General features: G+C 34.0%; 1 protein-coding gene across 1 annotated transcript in view; it reads right to left on the bottom strand.

Moving 5' to 3' along the window:
* Positions 1-23241, bottom strand: part of THSD7A (thrombospondin type 1 domain containing 7A) — a 374453-nt gene that overhangs the window by 176265 nt on the left and 174947 nt on the right. The window contains exon 3 of the mRNA XM_011363004.2: positions 965-1213. Within this exon, the coding sequence (XP_011361306.1) occupies positions 965-1213 (249 nt within the window). The remainder of the gene's footprint in view (positions 1-964; positions 1214-23241) is intronic.

Genomic DNA, 23241 nt, shown 5'->3' with positions numbered 1-23241 from the left:
TTTTCCTCCTCACTTGTTCATGAAGTTCGAGCTGTACACATGTTCTTTAAATGTTTAGAATATTTCAGAGAAACTCTCAATGAAGCTTGTGTATATCTGTTGAGAAACTAAGATTCTCTAAGTTGTTTTGCATTCTATATTCAGATTAAGCTGAAATGTATTTATTGCCAAGATAATTATGTCTTTGGAGTAATATGTTTTAAGGATCAAAAGAATATGGTTATACTGCCAAATATTTCATAATTAGTTATATTTACCTCAGTTCAATGAACATTTATTGGACACTTGTCAGGCCTGTGATAAATGCTTCAGGTTTAAAAGAAAAAAAACATATAATCCTTATCTTCAAGGAGCTTAGTCTTATTACTTTGATGTAGTATTTCATTCTATTCAATAGGATTTATTACATACAATACTGCATTTTAATAAAACTTCCTCAATAAGTAGGAAGAACCTGTATTTTGAAAGTTTATATTACCTTATAGAATGGGGTTGACAAAGTATGACTCAATGACCAAATCCAACCTCTGTCCCGTTTATGTAGATAAAGTTTTATTGGAATATAGCCACATTCATTTTTTTACATATTGTCTCAAGCTCCAATGGCAGAGCTGAGTCATTGTGACAGATATATGTGGCCCGCAAAGTCTATTAGATTTACTATCTTCCCCTTTACATAAAAAATTAGCCAATCCCTATTACAGAAAATATAGAAGCAGAGAATTGCTGCTGAAAATCGAGCCTTCAAAGAGGTTTGGAAATACAGCTTATTAGATCTTTTATTTAGAAAAATATATATATATTTTTTTACAGTTGTGTTTGTAAAGAGCTATTTTATTTTCCCACTTAGAATTTGTAAAAATCACTCTTTCTCGAAATACTATTCAGTCAAAATTAAATAGCTGAACAAATATGCAATTTGGGTACACAGGTCAGCAGAGGCGGAAGTCCTTTATTTACTCACATGGCACATGGGGCTGCTGCATCTCCTTGAGACACACAGGTTTCTTTTTCCTCAAGTTCTGGACACTCTTTCTCACTGCCAATAGGGAACTGCCTGATGGTCCGTGTCCTTCTACGAGTGCCTTTAGGGGATGCCACATCATGGCACGTTTTTGAGCAGGGGCTCCATTCTGACCACTCTGACACCTGGCACTCTGTGGTTATCACACAGGACTGGAAGGTCATTGGCAGCTTCTCTTGCTGGCAAAAGCTGCAAAAGAACATTGATATTCTCATCACAGACTCACAGGCAGTTATGAACTTTGTCTCCAGAGCAAAATCATCTTGGATGTTTTTATTTCTACTTAAAGGTGCAATTATAATTTCATGGAAAATATATCAACATTTATGATGTGTAAAAGCAGTTAGACTCAAAGCTAACATTTGCATTTCCTCCTATTTTGTAATAGTTGTTAAACCACTCATAGGAAATAGAAAATAAAGAGACTAAGCAAAACTAGCTGAAACTAAGTTTACCATATTGTTCATTTCACTCATTCCAGACTTGTTTTAATTTAGAAAATGGGAAACCAAGAACTGTTAACATATAATAATTTCCATTCTGTTTAGTGATTTAAATAAACATGCCTGGCTAATTTAATACAATATTGTTTTTAATAGAAAAGTAATTTAATATATGCTTAACATTATTTTTAGTATCATTCGAAACTTTAGTTGACACTTACAATTATAATGTATTCAAATTCAAATACATCAACTTTCCCAGTTCACACTTTGATATACAGTATACATTAGGGTATCTTAATTAAATACATCATAAGCATTAGAAATATATATCTATTTATATATGTATTACTGTACAGACATCCTCTAACTAGGGGCTGCAATATTTATTTGTCAGTAAAGGATTTATGTTCAAACTCTATCTACTCCCTCTTGAATTAGAGGGATGTTGAATTCTACCTGTAATATACATAGGAAGATGAAGATGAAGTTATGGATGCCAATGACTAAGGACAAATGCACTTTGAGTTTTCTTGGAACCGAAAAGCTTTGTGTTGATTCTTAGTTGAACTTTTGCCCATTCTCAGTAACCAATAGTACATGTTTAGAAGACACAGGCAGTCTGTTGCCATGACAGAGCCATCTTTTCCAATGAGAGAATGCACTGATAATTCTGTCTTGTCATTTAGGTGCTATATTTAACTATGATAATCAACCATACAGAGAGGCAGGTCCATTTTAATGTAACAACTCACATTCAATCTTCTTAATTCTACTGGCATGTGTTTGAAAATTGCACTCTTAGGAGACAGAGCTCAAAGCAACGAAGTCAATGTGTCTGAGTTGAGAAGTCTGGGAGGAAGGATCATCTGAAAGTAGTGGTCAAAGGACCTTGTGAGTCATCTCTGTTTTTCTTAAAACAGTGGAGAGGACTAAAACTCCATTTTTACTCAAAAGTCATGTGTTGAGCATTATTACGCATTAGATACAACATTAACCGTAAAGCAAAATGTTCTCTGTGATAAGCAATTTTTCACTCTTACACTTAAATTTATCCAAGGAAATCAGGCAGAATAATGTCCAAAACATGACCTCTATAATCGCTCTCTTACAAAATTCTCTCTATTTAATTTCCTTTTAGATGCATTTCTTATCCTTCATGATATTATTTTCATATATGCATGCATATGTTATCCTCTATGTGACACATATTAAGTTCATATTGTATGTGCAGGCAGAAGATTAACAATTCCTTTAACCTTTTATAAAGAATGTGATCATTAGGTAACTGCCTCCAGTAACAGTTACCCTGGTAACGTGATAAAAGTTGGGATGTCAGCTATGTTACTAGATCATATTATTTATGATAAAATGACCCCTTTGAATAAATTCCATCTGCATTGGGAAAACTATAAATACCTGTAGACAGTCAGAGCTTTGGGCCCCCCTTAATGTGGCAACTGTTAAAACAGGGCTTATTTTATTTTATTTTTTTTTGTGGGGACCTTGCAGCTATGCTAATGGGATTGTTTCAAGGGATATCAACACCTATGGAGCATGAGACTTTTAAGTCAAAGCAGCTCTTGGGCTTGTCTGATATAGAATTTATCTTTTTCCATCTTAGTTGGGTTGCATGGATTTCTAGAAGAATTTCTACCAGATGAGTAATGTCTGATGTAACAATGATAACTTCTGGTTCTTGTTTTATAACCTTCTAAGCAGACAAGCCCAAGAGCTGCCTTGTGTGACCTATGGTAGTCCTGTGCATCCTATGTATCTGGAAGTTTGTACAGCTTACATTTCATTCATTCATTCATTCATACATTCATTCATTTATATGAAATTTATTGGGGTGGGTGACATTTATTAATAAAACTATATACATTTCAAGCGTACAATTCTATAATACATCATCTGTATATTGCTTTGTGTGTTCACCACCCAAAGTCAAATCTCCTTTCATCACCATATATTTGACCTCCTTGACCTTCTTCTTTTTACCCGCTGCCCCTTTCCCTCTGATAACCACCAAATTGTTGTCTGTGTCTATGATTTTTTGTTTGGTACAATTTACATTTAAAACGTAACTCAAATTACCTCATTTAACAATCACAACAATCCTTTTATATGGGTACCATTATTATTTCCATTTTATAGAGAATATGTTCAAGATCATAGAGGTAGTAAACAGTGGACTAGAAATTGAACTTGGATTTTCTAAAATCAGAGCACATTTTCTTAACTAATCTTCTTCTCACAGTTTAAATTGATTATAAATCTCAGTTTGTAACTAGCTGAGGGTGATGCCAAAGTTACTGGCACATTGTAAATCAACTAGTATCACAATTTCGCATCCCAAGATTTGTGCCATCCATGCACTTTGCAAGTGTGCTGCTTGTCCTAAACTGGACTTAGCAATTACGGAAACCACCCCCCGCACACATTTTCCTAATAAATGTTAATAATTTTCAATACAGGTCCTACATATGAGAAATCAGTAGTAACACAAACACGAAGGTAGTATTAAGTGATATGATTATGTAGTTTTTAATATATGTGACATATATTGTCTGTCTGTCTGTCTATCCATCCATCCATCCAACCATCCGCCCACTATAGTTTGTCTCTCTTGTAATTTTCCAATACCCCAAACCATTATTTCTACTTCAGAAGTACAAAGATGAGATTATGGTAATTAAGCTGAAAGCATAAAATTCTGCCTGGGGAGGCATAGAAGGTTATATGAAGTAGTAGATTACTATGGTAAATTTTAAATAACATTTTAGAATTTGTTATATTGAGATAAACATAATTAAGAGAGATTTGAAAGAAAATAGCCTTTATTTGTTGGTGGATGGGGGAAATATAGACTTTTCCTTGGCCTCAATGTAAGGAGTCTGTGTTTAACAGGAGAAATATAAGTGGAATTGAAGCCTAGTTCAGATCCAGGGCAGTTATATAGATCCTGAAAAGCACCTGTGGGTGAGAGTACAATTGAAAGATTAGGAGCAAAAAGGAGATGATATTTGTATATTACATAGAATCTGCTTGCAAAAGATTGAATATTAGGGTACAAATTTGGAGGCAGGGAGACTATGATGATGATGATAATTATATCATTATTTATAATAAACATATATTGAGTGCTTACTATGTGCCAGACATTGGTCAAGCTGAGAGAAGTATGATCATGGACATAAGGTTGATCTTCATTAAATGTCTATTATGAGTCATATACTATGTTGAGTTTTACCTGCAATATCTCATGTAATCTTCAAAACTACTCTGTAAAGTGGAGATTTTTTTTTAAGATAAGGAAAATAATCTAAATGTCTCATCCAATTCTAGAAAGTAGCAAAACTGGGACTGTAACTAGATCTTTCTGCTTATGAAGTTTATGAAGATGTCAACAAAGACAATATCAACAGGAATTCAAAGGAGTTGGTTACAAACTATAAAAGGACATAGAAACTATACAACTTGATGGAGAGTTGACAGGGTTAAAAGAGAGGAAGGAGGTTTTAGAGAACTATACATTTGGTTCATGATGGTTTCATGACCCTCTGGGAAGCCAAAGGCATGGACTATGCTTCTGCAATGGTGACCTGGTAGGAGAAGTGATGGCCTCTGTGATGGTTTCCTTTTCATTTGTGTGGTATGGTCAAGATGCCAGATGGCTAAGACAGAATAGAACGAAATATTGGCTTTGAGACAGAACCAGCTATTACTTAGTAAACCTTGTATCAGATAAAATAATCAGATAAATATTGAAAAAAATGAAAAAGTATAGAACAAATTTTAATAATTGCATTTAAAGCAACTTCATTAAAAAATGACAACGCACAGATATTCCCAAGAGTTAGTTTTAAACTATGATTATCCAGTATATTTAACATGTTTAAATTTCAGGTCAAGGTTAAAACTGATAAACTGTAAATTTCATTTTTGATAATTAAGTTATACTTCACACACACACAAAAATCTCATTTTAACTCTTTTTTTTTCTAAAATTAATTCTGTAGCCCATTTAATAATCATAACACCTGTGAAAATATACCTTCTTTCTGAAGGTAGCTTAATTAATCTCCCAAAATACTATTATCACCCTTTACCTTCTTAAACAGAAACTTCCCAAGACCCTCATTTTCTCAAGCTCAAATCCAAATTTTTCTTTCTGGTAATCAAAGCTTTCCATTATCTGTCACTACTTCCACTGTTCTCTCTCAGGTGGTCACTAAGCCAAAATTAACTTTCAGTCCTCCTCTCCAGGAGCCTGCAATTCTGCCCTCTCTCCTCACTGTCTCTGGAGAACAGCAGCCCAGTTCTGTCTGCCTACTTTTAACTATGTTATTTGCTGCTTGGAATCCCATCTCCCACTCTTTGCCTCTCTGAAGTGAATTCTCTCAGGATATAGGTGGCATAGTTAACAGTCAGGGAAAGTCTCCACATGTGGCCTAAACCACCCCTCTCCAAAATAGCACCATGTGACAATTCTTCCTTCTCATGAGAAGCAGATGAAATTGTAGACTGAAAATAAGATGTCATAAACTACAGTGTCCCTTACAAATAGGTAGGCTGAATATCTGTATTGAAGTGGAAAAAAGTGACACCTGTAAATCCTCTGTTTAAACCCTCTTTGCTTAGAACTGACTTATTTAATCTGTCTCTGTCTCTGTCTCTCTTCATACAGGTATAAATATATGAATAAAAGCTTTTTCTCTTTTTTGTTCCTAGTGAGACAAAAAAGAGGAAAAAGGAAAAAGAAAAGAGTTATGGCTGGATGTCACTATAAGCCCTGTGTTTCTAATCTAGGGAAAGTAATAAAAGTGATCAGAACAGTTTCTCATTGTCTTACTGAAGCCTAACATCTGTAGTCTGGAGCACTGGAGGTGAAATTTGTTCTTGAAGACTTAGTCTAATCTAGAGATTCACTTCTCGAAGCCTGTCTGTGTACCAATGCTTGCCATTAACGGAGAGCTTGAACGACATGTAAAACCTCAGATCACCAGGCTACACTACTCAATCAGAACCAGTGTTTAATCACATTCCTAGGTGATCCATATGAACAATGACGTTTGAGAAGAGCTAACTCTCCCAATTACTCCAAAATGTAAAGCCATCCAGTATTTACAGTTGGCAAGTGAATCTTTACTAGAATAGACCTACTTCTCACAGACAAGAACTGAGAGCATACAAAATGGGATCTATTGTCAGATATTAGGTGGTTTATAAAATAATTGGATAGGCTGGAGAAGACGGCTTGTAAGCCTCCAGGACAACTTCCAGCCCTCACAACCACATTGCCATTTCTCTGATCCACAAAACTGCTTTTGTGGCTATAGGAAGCCATAGTTCCAGCACAAATTTCCCATGTAATGGATAACTTCTACCTCTTCCTGACAACCTCAGTTTTGAATTCAAGCCCAACTCTAGCACACTGTTGGAGTCTAAACTACATCCAGAAACCCAGCTGCAAAGTACTTTGAATGCTTTGTTGTACGTTATAGTTTTCTGCCTTTGTAGTACAGGAAATCCCACTAGAGCAGCACTAGTTAAAATGTGGTCCATGGATGAAGGCAACTGTGAGGGGTGTGTCATGAGCTAAGCGCAGGAATCGAAAGTAAGTACTGAAGCATTTTTACAGCAATTTGAAGTTTGAAACACTCAAGAACATGAGCTAATACCAGGTATACAGTATACAGTAGGACCATGTTATTGGATCTACAGGAAATAAAACAAAAACAAAGATGAAAACCAGCGATCACAATCTGATCCTTTGCCATAGATAGCTTGAGAAGCATCGCACAAGTGGAGCCAGATGATTCATGAGCCAACTAACCTATGGTACCCCCTAAACCCAGCTCAAATCCTAGCTTCTTCATGAGGCCTATAGATTGTGATGCGCTCATATGATTCTTCAGAAATATAAATAATTTTGGCACTTAAGAACATATTATCTATAAGTAAGATCCATAACTATGACTTTCTAAATACCTGTAGAACTGGTCTATAAAAAACACTAAGAGATTCTCATTGAATTAAAGAACATGTTTTCTTTCTGTAAGAGATACAAATGAATTCAATAACACTACTCATGTTATAGAAAGTTTTTTTATATAGAGGATATTACCCTAAATCTTTTCATAGCATTAACAGGCACCCCCAAATTTTGTAATATGAAGAGACACAGTTTGGTGTTCAGAGTACATTCATTTTGTTTGTATAAAGTAAAATATATTGATAGGCTTGTATACTCTGTAATGATGACATAGTCACACATTTAATTTGAGTAGGTGATTTGTTCTAAGAATTAAAGTGGTTGCCCTAATACTGGTCAGCAAAATATAAAGGTAATGGGGCTTAAACCACACATAGAGTACTGTTGTAACTCTATTGACCATTTCAGAAAAAAAATGGCATGCTTTTTGAGGTAGGTGCATTTTTCACACATACTGACATGTGACTGATATGATACTGATAGCCATCAGCCAACTGACAGTCAGGTCTATGGTCCCACCTCTTATGATTACATATAAACAGACGTAATTTTAAAATTATATTCAGAGGTTAACACAGGACATAATGCTCAGATACATTTATTATTTTTTTTCTGTTAATCTGCTTTTTGCTTTTTCAATGAAAAAAAGTGAATGGACCAAGAGGACGGCCCAGGTTTTCTGACTCCCCAGTTTGTAGCAAGTTAGTAAATAATAAATGCTCCTAGTCAAGAGACTCGAGATATTCCTAGATTGCCACCTTGAGTTGCATGACTTTAATCAGGTAGTGATTACTCTGCCCCATAGCTTTTCTACATGGTGGGTTTACATTTTTCTAAAAGATCTTTATGGTCTCTTTCTTCAATAAAATTCAAGACTCTTAAGTTTTCACAATTTAATCTAATTTCCTATTGGCTTGTATTTTCAGATGGAATATTTAAAAATATATATTTTCTAAGCTTTCACTATATTTAAGCTGCATTCCTTTTTAAACATAAAATGAAATTTTCTGTAATTTACCATTTACTTATCAATTTGAATTAACAGTTTACAAATTTTCTGAGCTAATTTCATTTTCTAAGTGTGCCCTCTCCTTCACAGAATTCAGCAAGTTAGAAGTGATAATTCTTATAGAAGCAAAATGCATGCACAGTCAAACTGCTTTTTTTTGTAGAGACAGAGGTCTTTCCCTTTGCTTTGATATTTGAAAATCTTTTGTTGAGCTGCTGGGGAACGTTGCCAAATGGTGTCACCTGCCAGCTGGAGTGATCATATGCTCCCTATTAAAGCTGAGAGCACGTTGCTGGTCAACAGCTGAATGTGAGGATATCAGCACGGCATGTATTTAGTAATGGGATAAACTGCTACAGCAATGAGGCCTCCCTGGAAGAACCAATACATACATTTTCATCCTTTTCACACAGCAAATGCTTGCATGCAGCTGTTTCCTTATCACCCATGCTGTTCTAGGCAGCGAACCATAATGGAGATTCATGGCACAATCCCAAAGCTACCCCAAGTGAAAACTCTATTGATAGCTTTATGAGATAGGGTAAAAACTACCTACCAGACTTTAAAATGGTGTTATGTGGAATGATTGATTTTGGCAATTCTTTTCATCAAAGGCATTCTTTAGGAATTTTTGACTCTGTTTTTAAAACTCCAACTAAACAAAAAGAGAAGTTAAACGTAACTACGGGGTATTTTAAGTACTACTTTGGGTTCTACACCCAATTTCAAATGTGTGTGTGTGTTGGAGAGGGAGGGGTCCCGGCACCGATAACAGCAAGTTGTTCGAGAATTCAGCTTGATTCTGACACTGTCTACCTGGAGATTCTACAGGTTAAGGGTCCATTTGTACAAGACTGCTCCACCCGCCAATTCAGACACCAGTCCCAAGTCCAAATTGTCACCTGTACTTATGAACAACTGGGTATAAATAAAAGGTTCCCATGATTCCCTCTTCAGGTTCAATTAATTTGCTAGAGCGGCTCACAGAACTCAGAGAAACGTTTTACTTACTAGATTACCAGTTTATTATAAAAGGACATAACTCAGAAACAGCCAGATGGAAGAGATGCACAGAGCAAGGCCTGGGGAAAGGGCATGGTGTTCCCCTGCCCGGTCCAGGCATCCCAGTCTCCCAGCACCTCCATGTGTCCACCAAAGGGGTAGCGCTTCGAACTCAGTCCTTTTAGGGTTTCTGTGGAGGCTTCATTATACAGGCATGACTGATTAAATCATTGACCACTGGTGACTGATTCAACCTTAAGCTTTTCTCCCCTCCTTGGAGGATGGAGGGTGGAAATAAAAGTTCCAACCCTCTAATCACATGATTGGCATCACTGAAACAAGTCTCCATCCTTAGGTGTGTTCCAAAAATCATCTCATTAACATAATAAAAGATACCTTAATCACTCTCAGTACTTAGAAAATTTCAAGGGTTTTGAGAGTTGTGAGCCAGAAACTAGGGACAAAGACAATATACATGAGAAATAATTTTGGTCATCTGAATGACCACATATATATTTTTATTATACATCACAATATCACTTATCAATTATTTAAAAGATTACCAAGTATCAACTCAAATATTGATTAACTGTCATAACTTTTATGACAAATGGAAAAGAGAAATCATATCTAATATACTCAATTTGAGGAATAGAAGTAAAAGACAAGAAAGCTTTGGGGCTACAATAATGATTGGAAATTTTTTTCTATATTGACTAGAACATCGGATTCCATTAACATTCACCTGATCTGGCCAAATCCCCATTGCTTGGACAATCTGGAGGTCCCCATGATCATTCGATTGAAATTACTATAAAATGTAGTCAAGAAATGTAATTTATAATTCATAAAAATATTTAAAAAATCATTTATTATAAAATAATACCACTTTTTCTTACTTTTGACCAATTCTAGGACATTTTCCTGGTCTCTTTTTTTCTTTTCTCTGAACTTTCACTCTTAGATGAACATTTGTAGCCATGACTCCAACCAAAATAACTAGACATATTTCTATTTACCTCAACTATAATAGCTCAAATATAATTAAACCAAATTCAACCTCTTCCTCTCAAAGTGACTTGCTGCATATCTTTCCTATTCTTCCTGATTCTTCATTGTCAATTCTCCCCTATGCCAATTAAGCAACAAGTTATCAAAAATCCCTATACAAAGCATTTTTTCAAATCATCTTCTGATCTGTTTCTACTCTTTTAATCCTGACTCAAGTATTCTTTGTCTTGTGATAGGAGTAGGATAAACTCCATCTTTCTTTAATCTGCCCCTAAATACACCACCCCACATTGCCTTGTCAGAGTAAACTTTCTGACAGATTTATATTTATCCAACTTATCACCTGCTCAAGAACCCACAATGGTTGGCTTAGAGTCCACTTCATTCAGTCAGAACCCCTGACTTTGCAGGTCCTTCGCACCATTCCTATCAACTTCTCATGGAAATATGGTGTGTTGACTACATCTTTCCATGTCTTAAAACTTCTGGTTCTCTCTCATTCCCTTTGGCTATCTTAATCTTTCAAAGGCCTGCTCCAACCCATGACATCTTTACTGAATACCGAATTTAACATGGAAAATTTTAAATATTAAATTTAGATTAGCAAATGACACACCCAGAATTGAGGAGACTTACTTTAATAGTGACAAATGCCTGTATCAAAGAGTCATATCTGGTTTCTGAGAATAATGGATTATCAGGATTGACAAAAAGGGGCCAACTGGTCCAGAGTAGGCAAAATTTAAATGGGGCAGACATTCTGCTTCACACAGAGAAGGGTTCCTAAATATCATTACCGTCCAACATGTGAAGAGCTGCCTAAAAAGAGACAAGTTCTGGAAGAACTGAAGCAGGGTTTAGGTGAATATCCATTATAGAGCAGTGTGGCTTTAAAGAGGGGGGCTAAAGGGACTTTAATGAGAGGTACGCCTGGAAGCTCACCCCCAGTTCATCTGGATAAGCTTATTTAATTTTTTTTAAATATCACAAGCAAATGTTTCAGTAGGTTTAATTAAATTTTCTGGTGCCATTTTTTTTTTCTTTTTGATAGTGTCAGAAGAGAATTGGTCTCGAGAGTGTGAAAAGACCTGTCTGTGTACATGTCCTTTCTTTGTATTGTGATCTTGAGCAAATGAGAGATCCTCTCTGAGTCTCTAAATTAGGGACAGCAGAATTGGGCTTTTCTATTTTATATCATAGTTATGAGAATCATGTGAGTAACTGACATAAAAACTACTTGAAAACTGTTAATTCCTACAAAATGCCAGGTATGAAGATATCTGAATCCAACTTTCAGTATTAACTTTTTTCTCTGGAATCTACCTGGCACAGAAAGGAACACTTGATTATTTAATATCTCTTGTTCATCTCTAATTTCTGCATGTGTGATACTATTTTCTCCCCTATTGGACTTTATACTTTCTCAAATATTATAGCTCTATTTTATTTATTCATTTGTTTGCTTTATCTCAATATTGGGCAGTACATAGACAACATACAGTCAGTTGATAAACTACATGATTTAGACAACCAAATTGGAAAAAATCATTGTCAGTATAGCAGGTGAGGATAGTAAAGATTATTTTATACATAATAAAACTAGAGAAAAGGCTTTAAACTGGAAGACATAAAGTGTCCTTGAGAAATAGTACTTTAAAATATCCTACCCACTAATCAAAAACTAATAAACTTGAAATATGCAGTCTGTAGGATGAAGAATAGTTTGTTTAGTTCTTTCTACACTGAGAGAAATGGGAAAGCTAAATCATATAAAAAGAAGATAATTCTATTTGCTATTCTATAATGCATCCTGAAAGGCTTCAAAAGGCTCAGAGAAGAAACCAAGACAGTCAGAAATAGGACTTGAAAAATCAACATCTTTAGATAAATTATAATTAATAGGAAAAATGAAAAGTCATTACAATTACATGGGAATTCTTGCTAGAATATTTGTTCAACTTAATGGAAAATTGCCTATTGTTGGCTATATTTCTGCCTCATCATTTTCTTCATTATGTTCCAGTATATGTATTTTGTAATCTCAAAGTTATTTCTCTTTAGTGGTAGAAATCTCTTTTGTAGAATTACAAAGTTATATAGGAATATTAATAAAAAGGAGAGGGCAGATTCCCTGTTTAAATATTTATTTTACATCTTATAATACAAAGAGAGTTTCAAGTTATAACTGAAGTCTGGACTCTAATAACTACAGATGTGAAAGAACCTCATATTTCAACCACAACTGTATATATTTTTCAAAACTAAGAGAATATGAAAAGATATTTATCAGTTAAAATGCTGTTGTTTTCATTGCAATCTACTTTTAATGTTAGGAAAGACTTACCCAAATCAACATTTAACATGAAATTAAAAAAAAACAAATCCAATTTTTATCTTAGAGAAGAAAGACTATGCATTAAATGTATGCAGATGGCACTCTCAAATATATAGATTTTCATTTTGGGGTGGGAGGCTTTAATACAATATGTTATTTTATTATACTACCTAGTCTATGATAACTGATTAACAAGGCTATTCTTCAGAGTATGTTAATTCTAATATTAAGGGATAACTGTGAACTCAGGCAAGAGCCCAGTTATATTACTTATGAAAATAATTACCGTGCATTAAGTGTTTACAAGGTAATAAATATTTTGATCAATTTCATTAATATTAATAACTATAATCATTGATTTAATGGTTTGGTAGGCATTACATTTCATTATTTGTTCAGAAAGCTACTATGCATACTGGATTTATAATCAAATGTAATAAAGTCATAGATTGAATAATATAATTTACTAGGTTTTAAACTTCCTGAATCAAAACAATATATAAAAACACAGGAGGGTGCTAAAGGTGGTAGGTCAATCTAGGAAGCATTGCTGTGACTGGCCATAAGTATCATAAAGTGCGTATATAGACAGACAGACAGATAATAGATAGATAGATAGATAGATAGATAGATAGATAGATAGATAGATAGATAGATAGATAGATAGTAGATAGATAGATAAATTTTCTCCTCCTTGAAAGGAATCCAAGATAATAACTGACTCTTCAGTTTTACAGATGAGGTAACTATGACCCAAAAACCTTTAGAAAATTGCCAAATTGATAGAATTGCTTCAATTGGACATTTAACATTTCAAGTGCTGCTATCTTAGAGCCTACTGAATAGCCTTGAGTTCTTTACGTCAGTACCCCAGCCCCAAACTATAATATCCTGAACTGCCTAAGAGAAAGGCACCAGATTCTTACTGCTGGGTTCCATGCCCCTCCAGGTGGCTTTACTGAATAGCACCAGCATGACCCCATGCTGCTCTTCCTCACCATAGCATGGTCTTCAAGGAGTCTGCGGGAAGCAGCAGTTGCCATAATTGCCTTGGATAGCGTTAAGGCCTAAACTGTAGGCCTCCCAGGGCACAGCAGTATTCTGCTGGCACTACCACTCTATATTAGACAATAAGCACAACTGAACTAGATTCCCAGACTCTGGGAAATGGAGAGGTCCTAGGAACAGATGAAGAGAACAGCTTCTCTTTTCAAAGAGATTACTTTGTAAAGTTTTCTTTCTCAGTGCTTTGATGCCTTTTTATATTCTTGATGTGGGTATGAGGATCAAAATCTGTCAGACAAGTATCCAGATATTTACTTTTGAATCATATATGTGTTTCCTAGAGATACACTGCATATCTGCAAAAAATAAACATCCGTAGACATATGTTCATATTTATTTAAATGTATGTAGGCAATGTGTCACTAGGAAAAGTATCAGAAGTGACTTTATAGGGGCACATATTTTCATAGTATATTTTCATAATATTACCAGATCATCCTCCAATATGACAATCTTAATTTATATGCTGATCAGCAGAGTATAAATACCATTTCATCATATCCTAACCCAAACTTGATATTATAAAAATTTTATATACAGTGTTTAAAACTGGAAAGGTGATAAGTGGTTAACTCTTTGTTGTCTTACTTTGTGTTTCTCTGATTATTCGTGAGGGTGAACATCTTTGTATTAACCAACTGGCCTTTTGTATTTCAACTTTGCTTTAACATGGTGAAGAGAAAGGACAGTTATAGTATCTAACCTTAGGGTTGCATTAACTCTCTGTCATAGTTTTTTTCTGCAGGAATTTTATCCATATCATCATCCCATAGGATATCTATAAGGTTGACAGTATGCCAATAACACTTTATAATTAAGAGTAGCAAGTACTCTAGAGTCTCTGGTAAAACATTTGAATGTAAGAAGTGAGAAATTGGTGAGATATAAATTCAAGGGATTCCCACCAATTTCTGACTGAGTTTTTTGAGTGTCCAACAATCTTGGGTAGATGATACCCAAGGTAGAAGGCAAATTGCTGTATACCTTGCTCCTCTTACACTAAGAAAGAGGTACAATATTTGGGGGAACTCTTTGGATTATAGAGGAAACACAATATTTAGCACTTTGATTTGATCCATTTACTAAGAACACTAAATAAATTGGCAACCTTGAATGAAGCCCAGAACAAAACCAACCAATCAACTAAGCACTTCCAGTTCATTCAGGCTTTTACACCAGCAGCTCTGTTATGAATCTGTGGAACTAACGGTCATGGAATAATCACAAAAGAGAGTCTCAGGTTTTTGTGTAGTCATGCTTTTACTTTATATCTGAATCCCGCCTACCATGGGTGTCACTCAGTTTCTTTCTCCAGTCACTTCAACACTTGGATGTGGAAAAAGTGAACAGGCTGGCAATAATGAAGGTTTTGAATGAGCTCAAAATATGCAGTTCCTTCATTAAAGTTAACTGGATACCACTATTCTAAGTGTCTGTCCCACCAGTGGAGAACCTTGAGCCCTGGTATACCACCACCACATTGCCTGGGAGAATCTGTGACCACTGGTAGATTGAGCTTTTAATCCTGTAAAAGGGGCAGTTTGATATCACTGGAACAGACTATTGTTTGGGCTGTGGATTTGTCTTCCTTTTTACCACGCTTCTGCCAGCACCACCTTCTAGACACTTACTCAATGCCTTATTCAGTCGTGGAATCCTACTGTTTCTGAACAGTTATTTATTTTACAGCAAACGATTGAAGGGAATGGAATGACCATAATGGAATCCACTTGTTTTAACATCCAGAAGGAACTGGCCCTATATTAAAGATAGAATCATCGAAAGAAGTTTCAGTTAAGATGCCATCTGGGAAATAATAGTGGGTGAAATTGAAATGTTTTACCTGAACCAGCAGCAAATATATGGTACTATTTTTCCCAGAGCCAAAATATATATTTCTAAGAACCAAAGGGTAGGATAGGGAGCTATATCTAAGGATCTACTTGAAAAATTTTGGTTTGCATGACTTTGGACATCCTACTTTAAAGGTTTTAGTTCCCAAATGATGAATGCTTTTACTAGGAGATAATATTTCTAGTGATTTGGAAGCTGACACACAATCAATAGGTTGGTTGTGATTCTTCCTACTACTAAGTCTTCTAGTAAAACTATTACTTAGTTGGCTGTGGTGATTGGTCCTGATCTACATAAACAAATCAAGTTTCTGTTTCAGAATAAAGGTGCCTCCTGATACTACAATGTCTAGTGTTATGAAGGCAGATATATCAAGCTCAAACCAACAGGACACTGATGCTTGGAGTCAGTCGACTAGATAAAGGTTCCTGAACAGCTGCAAATCTAGCTAAAGGCAAAAAGAAAATTGAATATACACTGAAAGAACTAAGTTACATTTCACAGCTATGGCCTTAAAACCAATTACATAAACCAAGACTATGCTAGCATTTCTTTCTTGCTTTATTATGTATCTATGTATTCATTTATAATATTATTTTTTTCTCCTTATTGTCCATTATTTTTTATATAAGGCATGCTCTAAGTGGATAATATCATTGGTAGATGATAGATAAACAGATACATAGATAGATAGATTGATTTTGGATTATAGCTGAACTATGATCAAGGGATGGAATTGGGTGACTAATGAAACTTTGGGGAGAAGGTGAATATATTTTCCTTTATAAAGGGATAGTGCAATTTCAATAGCATGTGTTTACTATGATATTTGATATATTACAACGAAACCAAAGTATTGTAAATATTGAGTGTCCAAAGGAGGGGCCCGATCATAGCAAAAATCACAGACTATTCAACTCTACTCTAATCTCCATGGAGCAAGTCTTTTTTGTACACAGAGGCTGGAAAGATGAGGGCCACATATCTCTGGCTCCCTTGCAGCTTGAGTTACACATGTGCACTAGATTTTGTAAGGCAAATGCAAATGTATGCAACTTGGAAGGGATAAGAATACAACTACATGCAATTTATGGGATGTGATCATCCTAAATGGAGGCAAACAGTGACAGAACAGTGACAAAGCAGTAACAGGTGTTTGGCTATTCTTCACCATCTAGAATGCAGCTTCTTTTTATTTTTATCTTTTATTTCATTTTTTTAGGTGAGGCAACTCTTGGTTGACCTCACAGATTGCAAGGACCTTGTCAGCTTACAATCCCTTATTTTTATTATTATTATTATTTTTTTATGCCTATAGCACCTGCTCTTCCTAGGTGGTTCATATCCAAGTACTAACCAGGCCCGACCCTGCTTAGCTTCTGAGATCAGACAGGATCGGGCTTGTTCAGGGTAGCATGGCTGCTTTTGTCTTGCAGTTTTTGTCTTGAGGGATACTGAGTAGTGAGTAGAGGCATGGGACCTCTGCTGGAGCTGTCATACGGCGCTACTGGGTAATTCTCCCAGCTGTACTGCTTTTGGCTATGTAGCATCCAAGCTTGTTTCCCTGTCTCTCCCAGGAATTCTGCACTCTGCCTATTGTCACTAATAAACCCCTTTCCGCTTTTAAACTAGCTGTTGTGGACTCTATTATCTGCAGATAAAACACTGACTAGTATACTAATTTTCTAATAAATTCTCTTAAGTCTGTAATTATTGCTTTGGCCAAATACATATTTTCATATACAGTGTACTCATTTCCTATAATTTATAAATGGCTTTCATTTTTTTTTTTTTTTAGCTTGATTTCCTCTTTAGCCCAAGAGTACATATTTTTCTTTTGGCCACCTTTTAGTTGCCAGTTTCTAATTGTAATGTGTAATTATAGTAAATATAGTCTGTCTAAAATAAGTGGAAGAACATCGATTTAATCCAGATTTGTCTGGTCTCACACAATGTATTTCATCCACCACATTATCTAATTGTGACCTCTGTGATTTCCTCCATTATTTTAATTACTTTAATGGGGCAAATCCATCCACAAATTAGATATTTATTTGTTTTCTTCTATTCTCTTCCACTATTTAACATTTAAAAACTATATCACTAGTATTCATTTTGTTGTACTGTGTACAGTAGGGCCCTAAATTTATTTTAAAAAAATAATTCTCTGTCTCTAAACTCTTGTATATTACTAATACTGCAGTGCTATTTATTGAATAAATTTTCAATTTCGCCCACTGATTACATACTTCCTCTGTGACACAATAAAACTTTAAACATAGAAACTTTTAATCCCTTATTTTTTTTTTCCAACTTAATTTTTATACGTATCTCTGCGCCAGTGTGGGCACATTACTGGTCTCAGTAACTTTTAACAATTTGCTACTCCTTTCTTCATCACAGTATCACAGATCTCAATTTCTCTGCTTTTAAGAGGAAAATGGACAGTGTTCTGATTTCACCTTTCTCCTCCCAGTAAGTTGGAAATATAATAAAATCAGGACAAGAGGACACGCACGTGTGGGAACACCAGTAAGGCACATGTCTTGTCATAACAATGCGTCTGACAGTATTGATCAAAAGCTATCTAGTGAGGCAGAAAAACATTTTGGAGGGCATTGCTTTATCCTAACCGAGAATAATGTAAAATTTAAGAAGCATAGCCAAAGTTGAAATATTGGTCTTTTCTCAATTTTTCTTACACATTAAAGAGAATCCAGAAAATGTGGATTAACAAATTATGCACTGCTTAAATTGTTAATTCTCTTATTCAGTTAATCCTAAAAAGCCTAGTTTTTCTGTTGCTCTGATTGCTTTTCATGAGAGTATATAACCCTGCAGCATTTTTCTTTTTTCTTCTTAGAGAAGAAAGGCAAAGGGGAAAACATTAAACAGTGAAAAGAGCAGAAGAAGGCTGTAAATTCTCACTGGTTATTGATTTTTATTTTCTAAAACAATAATTCAATTAATATTTTTATTTTTAAGGTTATTATCTTATTCTTCAAGAAGACTCATAAAAAAGAACACAAACAATATTTTTAGACTCTCACAGTGATGACAGAGTAGTGCTTTGCAAAATAACCATAAGTTTATGCAGATATATCTAGGCAATGCATTCTATGAACCCACAATTTCCTCTAGCCAAAAGAAACTTTCTACCTAGTCCATGAGACTTTGATCCCTCTTGAATAGCTTTATAGAATGATTATACAGACTTGTGCTCTCCACATTTACCAGTAGCTGACAGAAGAAACTTGTATATGCACAACACACACACACACACACACACACATACACATACACAATTTAAAACACAAACTATGTTTTATTTTTTTCTACTAGTCTAACTTTTGTTTTCGATTGCTATAGCCAACCTCCAAATGTGATTTTAAAACTTCATATATCTTCCTTCTGCTTTTTCAATATATTACATTTACTTTTTTTGTTCATTTATTTAACTTTTTTATTATAAGCCACCCCAAAATCCTTATTGGAAGCAGACGGATTATAATTATATAATATAAATGTTAACAGAGATCTGAAACAGATAAATTTCTAACATTTTTATTATTAGCAAATGACATCAACACTTCACACTATCGCATATTATCAACAATCACTAATTTCTTTGTTGTTTCATTAAATACTCTTAGTTATATATTACCGTCTGGTCTAATTAGGAAGTGAACTAGGATAAGGGAAAATTAAACACAATGTTTTGTTTCAATGCTTAACTTTTGTTTAAGTAATAGGCTATTTAAGAGATCTAGAGTTAATTGAAAATCGCCATTATCAAGAGTCTCTTTTCAATTAGCAATCGGAAAGGAAGAATATATTGTTGTATTTGAAGACCATGGATCTTATTGCCAGCTTTGGGGTCCAGTGGGAATTAACAGAACAGGAACTCTAGTAACACTTTGTACTTCCTTAAACAGGATTCGATTTGTGTAGATTCCATAATACAGTCCATCTTATAAAGCCTCCCACCTTGAATTATTTTTATAATAGATTAATCTCAATCCAGAACATAGAATAAATTTGAGATTTCCTAACTATTTACAGAACTTCTGAAGATAAAAGAAAACTCAAATACTATATTACTATTACATGATTTAATTTTTATCACATATTTTCTGTACTAATAATTAAAAATAATTATTTCATATGGTATTTGCCTTTGCCTGACTTATTTCACTTAGCATAATACCCTCTAGGTCCATCCATGTTGTCATAAATGGTAAGACTGCATTCTTTTTATGGCCGAGTAATATTCTATTGTATATATGATCTTACTTATTTGTGGAATCTAAAGAACAAAATAAACAAAACAGAAACAGACTCAAAGATACAGAGAACAAACTGATGGTTGCCAGATGGGAGGGGGGTTGTGAGGCTACGTGAAAAGGTGATGAGATTAAGAAGTAAAAATTGGTAGTTACAAAATAATCATGGGGATGTAAAATATAGCATAGAAAATACAGACAATAATATTGTAATAACTATGTATGGTATTAAATGAGTACTAGACTAATCAGTGGGATCACTTCATAAGTTATATAAATGTCCAACCACTACGCTGTTCACCTGTAACTAATATAAAATAATATTGAATGTCAACTGTATTTGGAAAAAAAAAGTTGAAACTGCTTTGTTCAGCCAAGTAAAACTATGATGCAAATGAAAAAATTGACATAAGCATTGGAAAAGTTGAGAGAGAAATTTCTTTTGTTAATGCTATCATAATATACTCTGAGAAATGGTGGAGTCGAGACTCTAATAAAAACTTTTTGGAATTAAAAAGAGAATTGGCAATGCGGATGGCAGATGGATATGTTAAATATACACAAATCAATAGTTTTACCTTTGTAGTAAGCACCGAGACTAAGAAATGTTAAACACTATTTATATTAGCAAGAAAAGATCACTTCTAAAATAGGAATAAATGCAGCAAAAAATATCCAGGATCTATATAAAAATTATATTATTTAAAAACATGACACAATACAAGAGAAGAAGAAACAGAAAACTATCATACAGTCTTGATGGTATTCATAGTTACATTTAGTTATAAATTATCTCAGTTAAAATCACAACATGGTTTGTCTTACAATTAGATATAAAGACCTGTGTTACAACAGCTAGAAAACCATGAAAAAGGAGAACAGAAAGAGGAGCACTTACCATTTAGAATACAGCAAAATGTGTTATACATTTGCTGTAGAAAAACCTATGTGGTATAGTACAGGATAAAACAAATGCATCAGTCAGATGAGAATTCAGAATTAGATTCTATAAACTCTGAGATAGCAATAGTTCAAATAAATGAGGAAGATATGACCTATTTAAAATGGTGCAAGATATCCAAAGTAAAGAAAAAACTGAAGCCCTGACTTACACATACCCAAAATAAAGTCCAAAAAGAAAAGATGTAAATTTAAAATTATAAAAACACAATATAAATCTTTTGAGAAAGTTTAGGAGACTAAATTTGTAATCTATGTCTAGGAAGGCCACCTTAATCTCAACTGAAAATGCAGAAGCTGTAATAAAAAGAAAGACATGTCAGATGTTTTAAAAATTTAGAACTTCTAATAGTCAGTAGATTAACGATAAATTTAAAAAACTGTAAGTGAATATTACAAAGATTTGATTACTATAAAATAACATGAGCTTTTATAAATTAGTAAGAAAAACAGAGACAGAAGAGAAAAATACTCATCTTTTGTTCATTATATATATAGATGCATGGAAGAGGAAACTCAGAGAGCCGTATACAAATGATAAAACGTTCAGGCTCACTACCCAGAGAAATGAAAATTCAAGTAACAATGTAAAATCACTTGATATGCATGAGACTGGCAACAATTAAGAGCTTTTGTTCAGAGAAAAGACAGGGAAAGGTTACTCTTAAACATTGTTAATGGAATTGTTAAGTGTTGACCACCGTTTTGGAAAACATCTAGAAATATCTTCTAAAATTAAATTTAATCAGCAATCCCACACCTGGGAATATACACTATAGAAATAAAAATACCAGTTCACATAAGCATATATATGAAGATATTTATTGCAGGCTGGTTCCTGGTAGCCACAACCAGAAATATAGTAAACCCCCATCAAGACGATTAGGGAATTTAAGAATTTAAGAAGAATGGATTAGAGCTATTGTGCACAAATTGGAAGAGTTTTCATGAGGTTCCATTTAGCAAAAAAACGACATGCAGAAAAATGTGTAGAATATAATCCATTTTTAAAACTGGGCAAATGTTTGTTGTATGCATACATGTATATGTATAACTAATATGTATAGGTTCATATGAATACAGCTTGTTAACATAACTTATACTCCATGGGGGAGTGAAGATGTGCTTTATGTGTGCTAACCTGACGCAAGTAAGAAGATAACACATTTAGCATGGTATAATCAAATTTATGTAAAATTATATGATATAGATACATAATGATGCATAACCACCAAAACATTAATAATGGTTATTTTAGTGTGGTTTTTACTTTTATTTTTTCTATGTATTTTATGTGGCTTTTACTTTTTCTTTATATTTTAATGTGGCTTTTACTTTTTCTTTATATTTTAATATAATCTCAGCTTAAAGATATGTATTATTTATATAAACAGAAAAATAAATCTATTTCCATTGTGTATAAAGAGTAATAAATATAAATGTTTTTTAAAATAATTATATTATGCAATATTTATATGTAAGCTAGAGGACACAAAGTGAAGAAATATGATCAAGAAATTTAAAAAACTGGTTCATTTATTGTTACTGAAATATATTGGATTTTCAAAGCTTTCAGATACAAATTTTAATGTAATTTTTAATACTAATGACTGCAACAAATGCTCATAAGTGATTCAACTATAATCTCTGCAGCCATATCTAGTCATAAATAACTTTCAAAAAATAAATCTTGATATGGTTTATGAGTCTTACCTGAATTTTTAATTTAAAATAGCCACATGAATAAAAAACAGTTTCTTTCGCTTCTGTACTTTTAAGATGATAGGCAATATGGAGAAAGGCACAAAGAAATATGAATATCAAGTGATCTTAATATGTGAATCAGTTTCAGTATTTATGATCTTCTCTGATTATATAATTGAAATTCTGATGTTTTCTCAGAACATTGGGACAATCTTGTAATCATCCTATCTGTGCCTATCTCACATTATTTCCACTTTTGTATAACTGGAAATTGCTGATACACTTGTCTCTATCAGTTACTGATCATCTCTAACTTAGAGCAAGGCTCTAGTCTCTTACTTCTCTCTCAGATCCAAGAGTAAGTTGGTAATGACAAACCATGCAGTTAACAAACATCTGATCAGTTATGTGATAACCTTTCTCAATGAAAACTAGGTATTTAAATAATTAACAATTTTATTCTTTATGCCTTTTTTCTACAAATACCGGAAAGTTGTAATTCCAATGACTGTTCAACAATCATTTTGTTTTACTGAAGTATGATGCATTATTA

Source organism: Pteropus vampyrus, unplaced genomic scaffold (genome assembly GCF_000151845.1).
Source record: "Pteropus vampyrus isolate Shadow unplaced genomic scaffold, Pvam_2.0 Scaffold4, whole genome shotgun sequence".
Taxonomy (NCBI): Eukaryota; Metazoa; Chordata; class Mammalia; order Chiroptera; family Pteropodidae; genus Pteropus; species Pteropus vampyrus.
The sequence above is the reverse complement of the archived record's forward strand: the minus strand, read 5'-3'. Positions and strand labels throughout refer to the sequence as shown.